Source organism: Nyctibius grandis, chromosome 8 (assembly GCF_013368605.1).
Source record: "Nyctibius grandis isolate bNycGra1 chromosome 8, bNycGra1.pri, whole genome shotgun sequence".
In the NCBI taxonomy this organism is placed as follows: Eukaryota; Metazoa; Chordata; class Aves; order Nyctibiiformes; family Nyctibiidae; genus Nyctibius; species Nyctibius grandis.
In genome coordinates, this window is record NC_090665.1 from 43,586,364 (window position 1) to 43,597,411 (window position 11,048).

Here is an 11,048-nt window from a genome sequence, read left to right on the forward strand (position 1 = left end):
GCCTCTAATGTGCTGTTCTGTTTTTCAGTTGAAAAGGATTATTTTAAAACTTACTTTAAAACATACCATGATTGTTCTTGCTCACTTAAACAAAGGAAGGTGATCATTTGGGGGGATGAAGCAAATAATATATCAGGAAACAAGAAACAGACCAAAAGTCTGTGAATGACATTAACTAAAGAAGGTTTTGGGGTTTGCATTTTTGGTTGTGTTTTTTCTTTTTTTTTTTTTAAATGAGAACAGCTGGCAAGATTGTGAGTACACTTGCCAAGAAGTACAAAGTCTCTTCAACTAGAAACGAGGGAGGTTTACTTAATGACATACATACTCAGATTTTCAGAAAATGTAACAGCTATGTGCAAGTGTCAATAGCAGTGAAGCTTATTAAGTGTTCTCAGTAAACTCACCTCAGTGTCTTTACTTGAACTGGCAGAAAGCTATTAAAGACGTACCTTTTTGCTTGAACAATTAACACAGTTCTTACTAATACTCATAGCCATTTCCTGATGGTAGGAATGGTGAGTGAAAAGACCTTACTTACTTACGTTAGAGATCAAATGTGGGTAGTTCTTGGTGACAGGCTATTAAAAACTTTAAGGCAGGAAGTTGTCTAAGTAGTTACTGTTGATACAGTAGTTAAGCTACAGTCCATCACAGCCATATATCTTCCCAAAAAAGACAACATTAAGAAAAATGGCAGAGTTCAGTCAAATGTATATACTATTTTCAGTTTGTACTGAGGCCACCTCAAAAGCGCTCTGGGGAAAATATTTTATTAGGACATCCTGGGAACAGTAAGTACAACTTAGGTTTCCATTTCTGAAGTACAGCCATATGAAAAGTAACTCTGAGGAAACTGCATCTCTGATGGCTACAGCTCCTTCATCAATAAGCATGTCAAGATGTATTAGGGGTATGAACTTTAGCATTTTACAAATTTATGGGTAACTTCATAGATTCCAACAGATTCCTTTGTTTTTTCATCATAGTCATTCCAATCCTATAGGAAATAAGATTTCACAGTATTAGTCACAGAGGATAGAACGCAATAGTGCCTAAAACACAGACTGGAATTCAAACTGAAACTAAGCCTTACTCAAAGTTTGGGTCTTAAATTTTTGTGGAAAGCACTGTACAGTCACTAAGCTAAGTTCTGATACCTGAGAGAAGCAAGAGCACTGACCTGAAATTAAATAGGCTTCAGTCTCAGTGTTTGAACAATGATTTTTTTTTTCATATGTAGTCCACAGCCTGTAGTGGACAAGACAGCAACCACGTCAGATGAAAGGATTATCTATCATTTACAATACCCTAGTCAGGTGGGTAAGCAGACAAGTAGATCCTTGCCAAGTAGGATACCAGGGAACAGATTTGACCTTGAGATTCTTGCTCACAGCCAAGGAAGATTTGCAATGCTGGAGTCATTATCCTGAGCTTTGAAGGACAGTGCCTTTATATTACTTTTTAATATCTCTGTGCACAGAAACATGTGCAGGCGTCTTCCTAGAAGAATCAGGTCACCACTCTGAATAACCCCAGCCATTTAGTATTCCAGGTGTTTCCTCTCTGGAATTCCTGAGTGACTTAAAAGTTGCGTTTCTGCCTTTGTCAGCTGCTAAGCTATCAAATGCATACTTCTAAACGACGCTGTTAGTAATGCTGGTGGTTCACAGTTGATTTAGTTTCTCTTTCCAGCTATGACCCTCCTGTGCCTACATGAAGAGCAAAACTAGTCTCTTGCATGTGCAGGGTGTGTATTTTGGACTAGTGACTTAGGGAAAGAAAGCTAGATAATTAGATTTACTAATGAAACTAGACAACATACCTTTTCTAACAAGTTTATGTCATTGAAAGGTGTGCCAGATTCTGCACCTTCAGCAGCAAACCCTGCCTGCAAACACATTTGCAGCAAGTTTTTAAGAGTAAGTTGTACCAAGAAAATAATAAATACAATCATTGAAACATGTTTAAAGAAAGTAACTCAGCACAAACTTTTATTGTATTTCTTTTAAATTAGGTAGAAAGAATGGTCAAAGCTCTTTCCTGGTTAAGGGTCAGTATAAGGTTGTGACCCTGTTTGTAAATTGGGAAAATTCAATCTAAGCAACCACAGAGTAAAATGAGGGAACACTGCTCCTCTATTTTTCCTGCCAAAAAGGTATTTCCAAGTATTCTAGATAATGTTAAACCTGAGTTTCTAAGTTTATGCAGCAGCATCCAACTACTAGTAGGTTTAATTTGTGTTCAGAATACATACAGGCATTATGTATAAAATAGCTTCATAATAAACTCGCACTGCAAGAAAACAACAGAAAGAAAATGTGGAAGAGAGTTAACAAGTTTGGCTTAAATATCATCAGAATCCAAGACCCTCTAGAGAAGGAGCAGCCTGTATTGGATTTAGATACAGAAGTGACTGGCAAGCTTTACGTGAAAGGAGGATCAGCTGGCTGAATGAACAGATTAGCATACCCAAACAATCATTTCAAAGGGAAGAGTTCTTCACTGTTGTTACTGTTGCTGTTTCTAAAGAGTTGAAGGAAAGGATAGCACTAGGAAGGAAAGAGCCTATCAGTGGGGTATAGCACAAGAACAAGGTGTTCTTTTTTGTCTTCTATAGGAAGAGCTTTCTCATTTTAGGGTTCACAGTTATCAAGCTGCAAATTAAGTTTTATTAGTTTTAAAAGTAAATTTTAAAATCTCAGCCACCTCTGTAGCATACAGGAAGGTTTCTAACATTTCCATTTCTAACTACAGAATTTTACTAAGAAGTGGCTAAAGAGCAAAGGTAGCTTCTTCCTGGTTTTCTGCAAGGGATCTACACTTCCATTTTTGATAAAGAAACCCCCACTAGTGCCAAGTGGACATTTAACTGTAAGAATGTGTGAAGTAAGCCACATAATTTTAAAATATTTCAGGATTTGAATGGAAGGTTAAGCACTTGGGAGTTAAATAAAGCACTGAGTGTGTGGCAGATGTAACAACAGGAGAGCTATCTGCAAGGCACAGGGCGAATATGGCCTTTACAGAATTGTCAGAAGCCTGTTCGAAGTGAACTGCTGTGGGTGGAGAGGAATATCAGCATCGTGGGACAAAAATGCAGAGCTGCAGTATAGAACAAACACTAGAAAAATAAAGGAAGCCTTGCTTTTGCCACCTGGAGATATTCACCAGCCCTCCAAGGAACAAGAAGCCATGTGACTGGAATTACAAGCTTCTGTACCAGACACTCGGCAGGGCTTGTATCCTTACAGCTTTGGCGTCAGAGCAGGGACTCTAATCTCTGCAGAAGGGAGCTGGGACACGCAGTGACTTGTCTGCCCTCTGCTGACTGACCAACAGCTAAAGCAGAAACACACATCAAAGAAGCAAAAATGCCTACTGACTTTACAACACCGTGAACTGTCACACTTTTGTTACCAATGAAACTATTGGTTGTGCCACAAAGCAAAGCAGCTTAAGAAGGTTTAAGAGAAATTTTTTAAAGAAAACTCCATTTTTTAGTTGAAGCGTTCACTTGAGGGACAAGACAGGAAAGGAGCTGAGAACTATTCTCAAGTAAAACAAAAACTCATATATCAGATTTGCAGTAGATGCATCTACTTAAGCAGATTAAACAAGAAAGATAAGTAACTGGGGGAAAAAATTGTCCTTGCCCATTATTAGAACACACAAATACCTAGTTTGAATTTGTTGCTGCTACTAGGTAGGAAAAGAGGGTTTATATCAGAGAATCAGAGGATAACTTTCTCCTCTTTCAGACTCAAATGATTTTTTTGAGAAAACTACTATAATTTAAATAAGACATGCAAGTATTAAGCCACTCTAAATTGACTTCAGGTATGGTTGTATTATGTCTATCAAAAAATACAAAGAAAATAACAGTAATGCTATGGCCAGTCGTGTTTGGTGCTAATCAAAAGCCAGACCTAAGGTGGTGGAGAAGCTTGGATCACGTCAAATATAAAGCAGTTACTAGAACTGTTTGGAACTGTTTGGAAGTCTATATATTTACTCATTTAGGCATCAGAAAATTCACTGAAATATCTGCTCAGGGATTCAAGTGTACTCTCCAACAGACTGCACAGACCAAACTTTGAGAATATTAAATTAAAAGCTTTGTTACAGCTGTGAAGCCTTTATTCTGCAGATGAAAATAAAATTGACAGCTAGGATGCAGAGCTATAAACATCTCTTACATTTTGTAGTCTTTTCACAGATTTTTCTTGAAGTGCAAGTTCCTAGGTCTGGCTGCAAAGTTTTCAAACAGGAGTAAACTAATGACCCTTCTGTTCCTCAAAAAGATAGGCTTCACTTAAATAAACAAAGAAAGAAAAGAGGATCTCCTGCAGCACACTGCAGTAGTGATTTTATTTATACAGAATTCTTCATAGGATCAGCTTTTTTGGTTTGTTTTAGCGTAGTGTTACAGTCCGAGGGAAGGATAAGACAGTCCTATATATTTGTCAGTTTATTTACACCTGAACTGACTGGAATAATAGGTTAAATATAGCAGGGAGTTAGCTTGCATACAGCATGACCATGCACAAGCAAATGAATCACTGAAGACTGGCTTGGCCCTGAAGAAATCCTGTAACTCTGAACCTTGAGATGTGCTTTGCAACAGTCTTTAACTGCTGTTGACCTTCAGTCTTTGTCTGATCAAGTGTCAAATGGAACAATGCCAATATCCATTTCCTATGGCTTTGGTGATGTCAAATCTCAAAGAAAACTTGATTTTTCTTAGAGGCCATATACTGAATACTGTTCATAACCTGAACTTTATCTGCTCTCTGTAACATACCAAGAGGGAAAGTGGCGCTCTCCTGAATGTGGCTATCTAATTATGCACTCTTGCAATTCCCCTTTGGGAAAGACTCTCTCTTGCAGTAACCTGCACAATGAAGACCTTTCAAATGAATTCAATCGAGGAGTGCTGAGTCTCCTGTAAGGCAATTTGAATACAACTCCAAGGTGTTCTTAATTTTAGATTTAACTGGCACAAAGAATATCAGAGTTGTTAGTGTTAGCTGCTTGCGGTTTGGTTTTTTTTTTTTGTTTGAGTCAAATAAGTAAAAGCAAGAACCGTGGAGAGGATGGAAAGCTGGGGAGGTCTAGGACATTCCAGGAAGAGCAGCACCATTTCAAATAGTGTGTATTTATTTGTCACTCTAGAGTCTGTAAGTGCTCTTAAAAACTGAGAAACAAATCATGAATAAGAACTCACCTGTGGTTGAAAGTCAACTGGTTCCAGACCTCGGCATTCAAACTCCACTATTGTTTTGAATTTCTCACTGTCTTCAGTCTGTAATTGAGTCAGAATACCATTAGTTTTCATCTAATAGAGAAAGACAGTGACAAGCATTAGTCTAGGAATGAATTGCTTTAAAGGCAGTACTATCAACTCTGATGTCCCAAGTGAAAGCAAAATCCTAGGGCTCATTTAATAGGTGGTAATTGTCTAGAATTTCTTAATCTGCCACAAGGCAGCCTTCAAAAGGAGACAAATATGGGCATTATATAATTGTGTCTAATTTGAGTGATACAGTTTTGTGTTTTGCTTATGAAACGTATCAGATTATTCTACACTTGAGACTGTGTGCAGGAGTCTACAGGAGACAATTTTCTGTCAGGGGAGACTACCAGCTTTTAGCGTTCTTGAAAGAGGAATGTGATGATAAAGCAAAACCTCAAAATATTATTAATGCTTATTTATCTTTCACTTGTTACATAAAAGAGAAAACAAACTTACATTGTAAGGCTTGATTGTCTGACTTAAAATATCTAAAAAAGAAAATCAGAAGTGTAAAAGTGAGTGGCATTATGTCTTCTGTTTTATTCAGCACAAACCAAGCACCAGCTGCTGCTTCTGAAGAGATTTCCTTATACAAAGTAAAAGAAACAAAGTAACCAAGCAGTTCCTGCAGTTGGCCCTCAAAAGGTAGAATTCAATTTTTCTCACTTCTCCTGAGAAGTTTACATTACACCATTTTGTTATCCTACCAATGCAAAAACATTGCCTGCTTTTGTAAAATGGCATTCCAGATAGGAGCTTTTTTTTCATGCAGAAACCTGAACTCACCAGGAGGCCTTGGTGTCTCTTTCATGAGCATGATGACCAGAATGTACCTGTTGTGAACTCAAGCCCCAGTGTACAAGGAAAGAAAATCCCTGGTGAATGGTCTTTACAAACAGTGTCAAGCAAAAATGTGGACTAAAAAATAAACTTAGGAGGAAAACTGTAATATGGATGATGCCTCTTAAAATTTCTAAGCACATACCAATGGAGCTCTCCCTGGAGCACAGCTTGCATTTCTGCACCATAGTGGCGCTTCCTCTGCCTCCTTTCAGGGGAGCACTGTCCTAAAAGCCATGACAACAGAGACATAATTTTTAACCACACTCTAGCTGAGCCACTGGAAACCTCTGTAAAGGTAAAATAGTTTTTATAACAAAGGTCTTTAACTTCTTAAAAATATTGCATCGAGAAGGCTATTTTTTAAACTAGGGAGATCTATAATTCAGAAAGCTGTCATTATCAAAAGAATAATTCTGTTCTAGACTTAAAATAGTGAATAATGGATAGTTATGTCTTGTCCAAATAGGCACGTTCCATTAACTCCTCAAAATACAGCCTTACCATTCAGTAGCATGCACCAAAGAGTGACGATTATGCCTGAGAACAGAACTGTCTCTTATGCTGGACAAGTTTTATCCTGCTTTTTCAGTTTCCAAATGCTAATTTAGCATGCTTAACTCACCTCGAATTACCTAAACTTCTCCAAAAAGGTTCCATCAGCATCAGAGAAATATGCTACAGGCACAACCTTATTCTGGTATCACTTCAAAATTTGTTTTCAAATGATATTTTTACAGAAAGGCAGCTTTTCAAAGCAGATGTAAATACTTTGTTACCAACAGACACCATTCCAATGGCATGTTTCAATTAACAGTCTCCAAATATCTTTTAAAATATGGAATATGACAGCATTTCCTTAATGCATATAGCTATTAAAATACTATCTCATCTAAAGTGCAAGTCGTCACATCCCTGGCCCTAATATCCCTTGCGTGTAAGAGGCAGGTTTGTTTTCTCATTTTTGTTCTGATGCAGGTTACAACAGGGAAACATACCATCAATCGCAGGTACTGCCATTTTTCAGAAACTTCCCCACAGTTCCCACATTTCAGCTGAAAAAGAAACATAAATCAGAGAATTTAAAGCTGTCAATAATCAGGGATTAAAAAGCTGAAGGAGTTGATGTGACCTCCGCGGGTTCACAAGCCCCCCTGTTCCACAGCTGGAGGAGCCGTGGGAAGGTATCGTGTGCTGTCCATTCCAACGGCCCGTGAGCTGACTCGACCTGGCAGGTCTGCCCGCCGCAGAGGGTCTGCCCTTCCGCGCCTTGGATGGAAAACGTGTCACAAAGCACGGTCATGAAATAACAGATGGTAAGAGCGCATCTCGCCTTTACCTGGGTTACCTGCCAGTGGGTATTGGATTACCAACCACCTCACCAGTGGAGGCACTGACCAACACGTCACCTTAAGACTTTTCATTATTGTGAACTAACGTGTAATGTCATGCACGTGCTAACGTATTCGTGTCTATATACTTATACCACCACATTCGCTGCTTCTGTAGGAGTCTGCATGCACCGTGTGGAAAAAAAACCCATCGCTGTCTCAGCTGAGCGATGCGCCATGTACCACCCCAGGCCTCCACGGCCAGGGCCCCGCCGGACAGGCCGACAGGCTCCTCGCACCGGCAGCGCCGGCTCCCCGCTGCGCACACCCCGCGCCCGCCGCCGCACCTTGAGGTACCAGCGGAAGTCCTCGCCCTCGGCCCGCAGGCGGGTGATGTTCTCCAGCGTGGCGCGCAGCTGCAGCCCGATCCTCTGCAAGGCAAGAGGCAGCGAGAGAGGCCGTCAGCTCGGCTCGGCTCGGTTCGGCCCAGCCGCGGCTCCTACCTACCCCCATGGCCTCGCGGGGTTCCCGGCAGCTCAAGGGGCCGCGAAGGCGCCGCACTATCGGGACGCCCCTGACGGCACCCCTCAACCCCGTCCCGCCTCTCGCGGGAGCAGCTGCGGGTTTCAAGCCGCTCCCGCGTTACTCCTGTTTTTTTTCCCCGCACCGCGTCGCGTCGGTGCCCTCAGCCAAGCTGGCGGCCGCCTCCCGGTGCTCTCTGCGGGGATGAAGCCGACGGGAAGCCGGAGCTGCCCTCGGCCAAGATGGCGCCCGGCGGCGCGGCCCGTGGCCGCCCCGGACTGTCAGCGCCCCGCCGTCCGCCAGAGCGGGCCCAGGCGGCGGGCTGGGCCCCGGGGAGCGGGGCGGCCGGTTTGGGGGATGAAAGCGGAACGGTGGTGGTGGGGCAGCGGGGCAGGCACGGGGGGAGGGCGCAGGAGGAGGGTGCCGGCGGGAAAGGCAGCCGGTGCCTGGGAGAGGAGGGAAGGCAGGAGGTGCTGGCGCAGGTAATAGGGGTTAGATGTTTTCACCTTTTAAAAGCAATTTAACCACAACAGGTGCTAGAGAAAGCAAGGGTGCAGTTTGGCAGAGCTGCCATGGGGAACACCCTCAGAGCCCGTGGGGGCCTTGGACCACTGTGGGGGGGGTGTCCCACAGTGCTTTACAAAAATTACCACTTTAAAGTTGAGACATGTTTGGTCCTCTAAGTCTCTTAATCAGTTCTGCACAACAGAGCTGCTAGTCTAGAACTTAACTAAATACAGTGTACATTGATTTTCATTTCAGTTTTTCTGAAGCTGGATGGGAGTTATCAGTGAAGATCCTGGATGGCTCCTGGGTGTCCTGCTGTTTACTTCTGCTCTGAAGGCAAACAGGTAATCACAGCAGCTCGGTGTTAGGAAGGTGACATGTGTCTTTGCTGTAACTGGTTATTATGTGCAGAGCCAGGGCTTCAGTTGTTTTGCATATTTGAGCCGTCCAACAGAATATCCAACTCAAGATAGTAACAAAAGTTTATCTTGACAGATGGCCAAAGTTTCATTTCACAGAGCCAGACTTTAGCCCTTTTCTACTGCTGCAGAGATAGAGACGTGAAATACAGCTTTGTGTGATACAAGTGAAGTAACATACCCTGAACATACCATGATAAAAGAAGTGTTAGGAAGTCAGTTCCTCACCAGAACTTATAAATTAAAAATACGACCTCACTATTTTATTAAGACAGTCACTGACAGTTTATAAAAAAAACATTCTAACATACATAAAAGCTTCAGGCCCAAAATAGTAAGGAATTGGAACAGCATTCCTTCCCCCGCCCCACCCCGATACTGCAATACAAACTTCAGTTTGTTTGATTTAAATTGGCTTAATCTTGAAGTGTAGTCCAATAAGACTGAAGACTAGACACTTAAGGTCCTGGACCAGGTAGTAGAACACTCTCAAGCCTTCTGGATCCCTGCAGTGCGCAACAGAAGGAAGGAAAATAAAAAAGGTTAGATTGGTGTTCTAAGAGAGCAGTTTATAGAACTAACCTGTTAAAAAACCAGCAAAGCCTATAGGGAGGCTTTTCAGAGGTCATCTTAGACATAGCATATTTGTTTCATTCTCCATTGATTGATAAAATATTCTGTACTCCAAGTTCGCACATTTTAAGTCTTAACAAAACGTGCATTTTTATCATAAAAGTAAGCAGTAACGTCACTTTGGATTTAAAAAACACCATACCCAGTCTTTTCAGTTGAGGTGAAATACAGAAATCTTGGTTCTCCCAGAGGCATTGGAGTGGACAGGCCAATGACAGTTCAGTTCAGACTCTGAACACACCTAACGGGCTCCTGCAGTAAGGTTAGCTGCTCGGTGAGCTTGAAAATACAGCGCATAATGACAGGGTCCAAAAGTGTTTGGTACATTATGTGGGAACTCGGAGCACTTGTGCCCCCAGGATTTGTAGTTTGAAACAGTACAAAATACAAGTACCTAATAACCAGCAAGTTCTAATACAGACTTGTTACATAAAAACAACATAGAAAAGCAGGGTACATACTTTGATTGATTTACATCAATGAGCGAACCGATTTTTGACGTGGTAAAGGAGATGTGCTCATCACCGATTACTATTTCAAGCTCCTGAAAAATAAGAGATTATAGGAAGTTAAACTACTGCTTTACAGTATTAGTTACAGAAATACTTAAGCACTGATTTGATGGCTATTCCATTTTTGTTACAAAGGTACTGAATGCAGTCGGGCTGTGAATCGTATTAACTTGCACAACTACACTGCAATTTAGGCACTGCACAGGTTTTAAAACAGTATTTGTCTCCCTCTTGGCTAGAAACAATACTGATGTGAAGTCCAGTTATGCTTCTAATGAGCTAACATATAAGAATTAAAAGAGCAATTAGAAAAGGCACCGCAAACCAACCTGTCGACCAACTCTGTCAGGAGGAGGCCACAGCGCATCATCTTCTTTCGTGATTTCGCTGTCGTCGATGATTCTCTTCAGCTCCTCCATCACGCTCTTATGCACGTAAGCCTACAAACATCCCCACATGAAGAAACAACACCGAGCGCTCCCGAGCGCGCTGCCGCCCTCACTCTACCTGCACAGACCCCCACACGAGTGCTTTGCTTGGCTGGTCTCCGACACACCACCCGCTTCCCCACCGCCACCCCGGCAGCGGGTCGGGGCCGCAGCGCCAGGAACCCGCCGCCCCGCCCCGCGCGGCCCGGCCCGGCGGCGGCCGCCTCCCCCTCACCTCCTTTCGGATCATGACATCGTTCTTGTAGTTGCTGTTGTTGGCGTAGCGCAGCTTCCCTGGCCAAGAGACGACGCACGTTAGACCCCGGCCAGGGCAGCGCCAGGCGGACCCCGCTCCGCGGCGGCCCCCGGCCCCGCCCCGCGTCCTCCCGGGAGCGGAGAGAGCAGGCCCCGCCGCGCCCCCCCTTCCCCCCCGCCCCTCACCGTCGGGCCGGAACTCGAACTCGAGGAACTCGTGGCCGAACTTGCCCTTGTGCCCCACGTAGTAACGGAGGTAGAAGTCGCTCGCCATGGTCCCGCCGCCGTCCCGGCATGCACCGCAG

At 43.1% G+C, this 11,048-nt stretch overlaps 2 protein-coding genes across 4 annotated transcripts; both read right to left on the reverse strand.

Annotated features, from left to right (window-relative positions):
• Positions 1 to 757: 757 nt before the first annotated feature.
• Positions 758 to 8,276, reverse strand: CZIB (CXXC motif containing zinc binding protein). Of its 3 annotated transcripts, none has more exons than XM_068405769.1 (8): positions 8,135 to 8,273; positions 7,815 to 7,898; positions 7,135 to 7,191; positions 6,282 to 6,363; positions 5,753 to 5,784; positions 5,228 to 5,305; positions 1,826 to 1,891; positions 758 to 1,000 (listed from the first exon to the last, which is right to left on the reverse strand). In XM_068405769.1, the coding sequence occupies exons 3-8, from the start codon at positions 7,135 to 7,137 to the stop codon at positions 923 to 925; spliced, it is 339 nt and encodes a 112-aa protein (XP_068261870.1). In that variant the 5' UTR covers positions 7,138 to 7,191; positions 7,815 to 7,898; positions 8,135 to 8,273; the 3' UTR covers positions 758 to 922. The 3 variants fall into 3 exon arrangements, with proteins under 3 accessions (XP_068261870.1, XP_068261868.1, XP_068261869.1); XM_068405767.1 differs by having other exon boundaries at positions 7,975 to 8,273; XM_068405768.1 differs by lacking the exon at positions 1,826 to 1,891 and having other exon boundaries at positions 7,975 to 8,276.
• An 873-nt stretch (positions 8,277 to 9,149) lies between these two features.
• Positions 9,150 to 11,042, reverse strand: MAGOH (mago homolog, exon junction complex subunit). The gene is made up of 5 exons (XM_068405865.1): positions 10,930 to 11,042; positions 10,724 to 10,782; positions 10,390 to 10,500; positions 10,010 to 10,092; positions 9,150 to 9,421 (listed from the first exon to the last, which is right to left on the reverse strand). The coding sequence occupies exons 1-5, from the start codon at positions 11,015 to 11,017 to the stop codon at positions 9,322 to 9,324; spliced, it is 441 nt and encodes a 146-aa protein (XP_068261966.1). The 5' UTR covers positions 11,018 to 11,042; the 3' UTR covers positions 9,150 to 9,321.
• Positions 11,043 to 11,048: the final 6 nt, after the last annotated feature.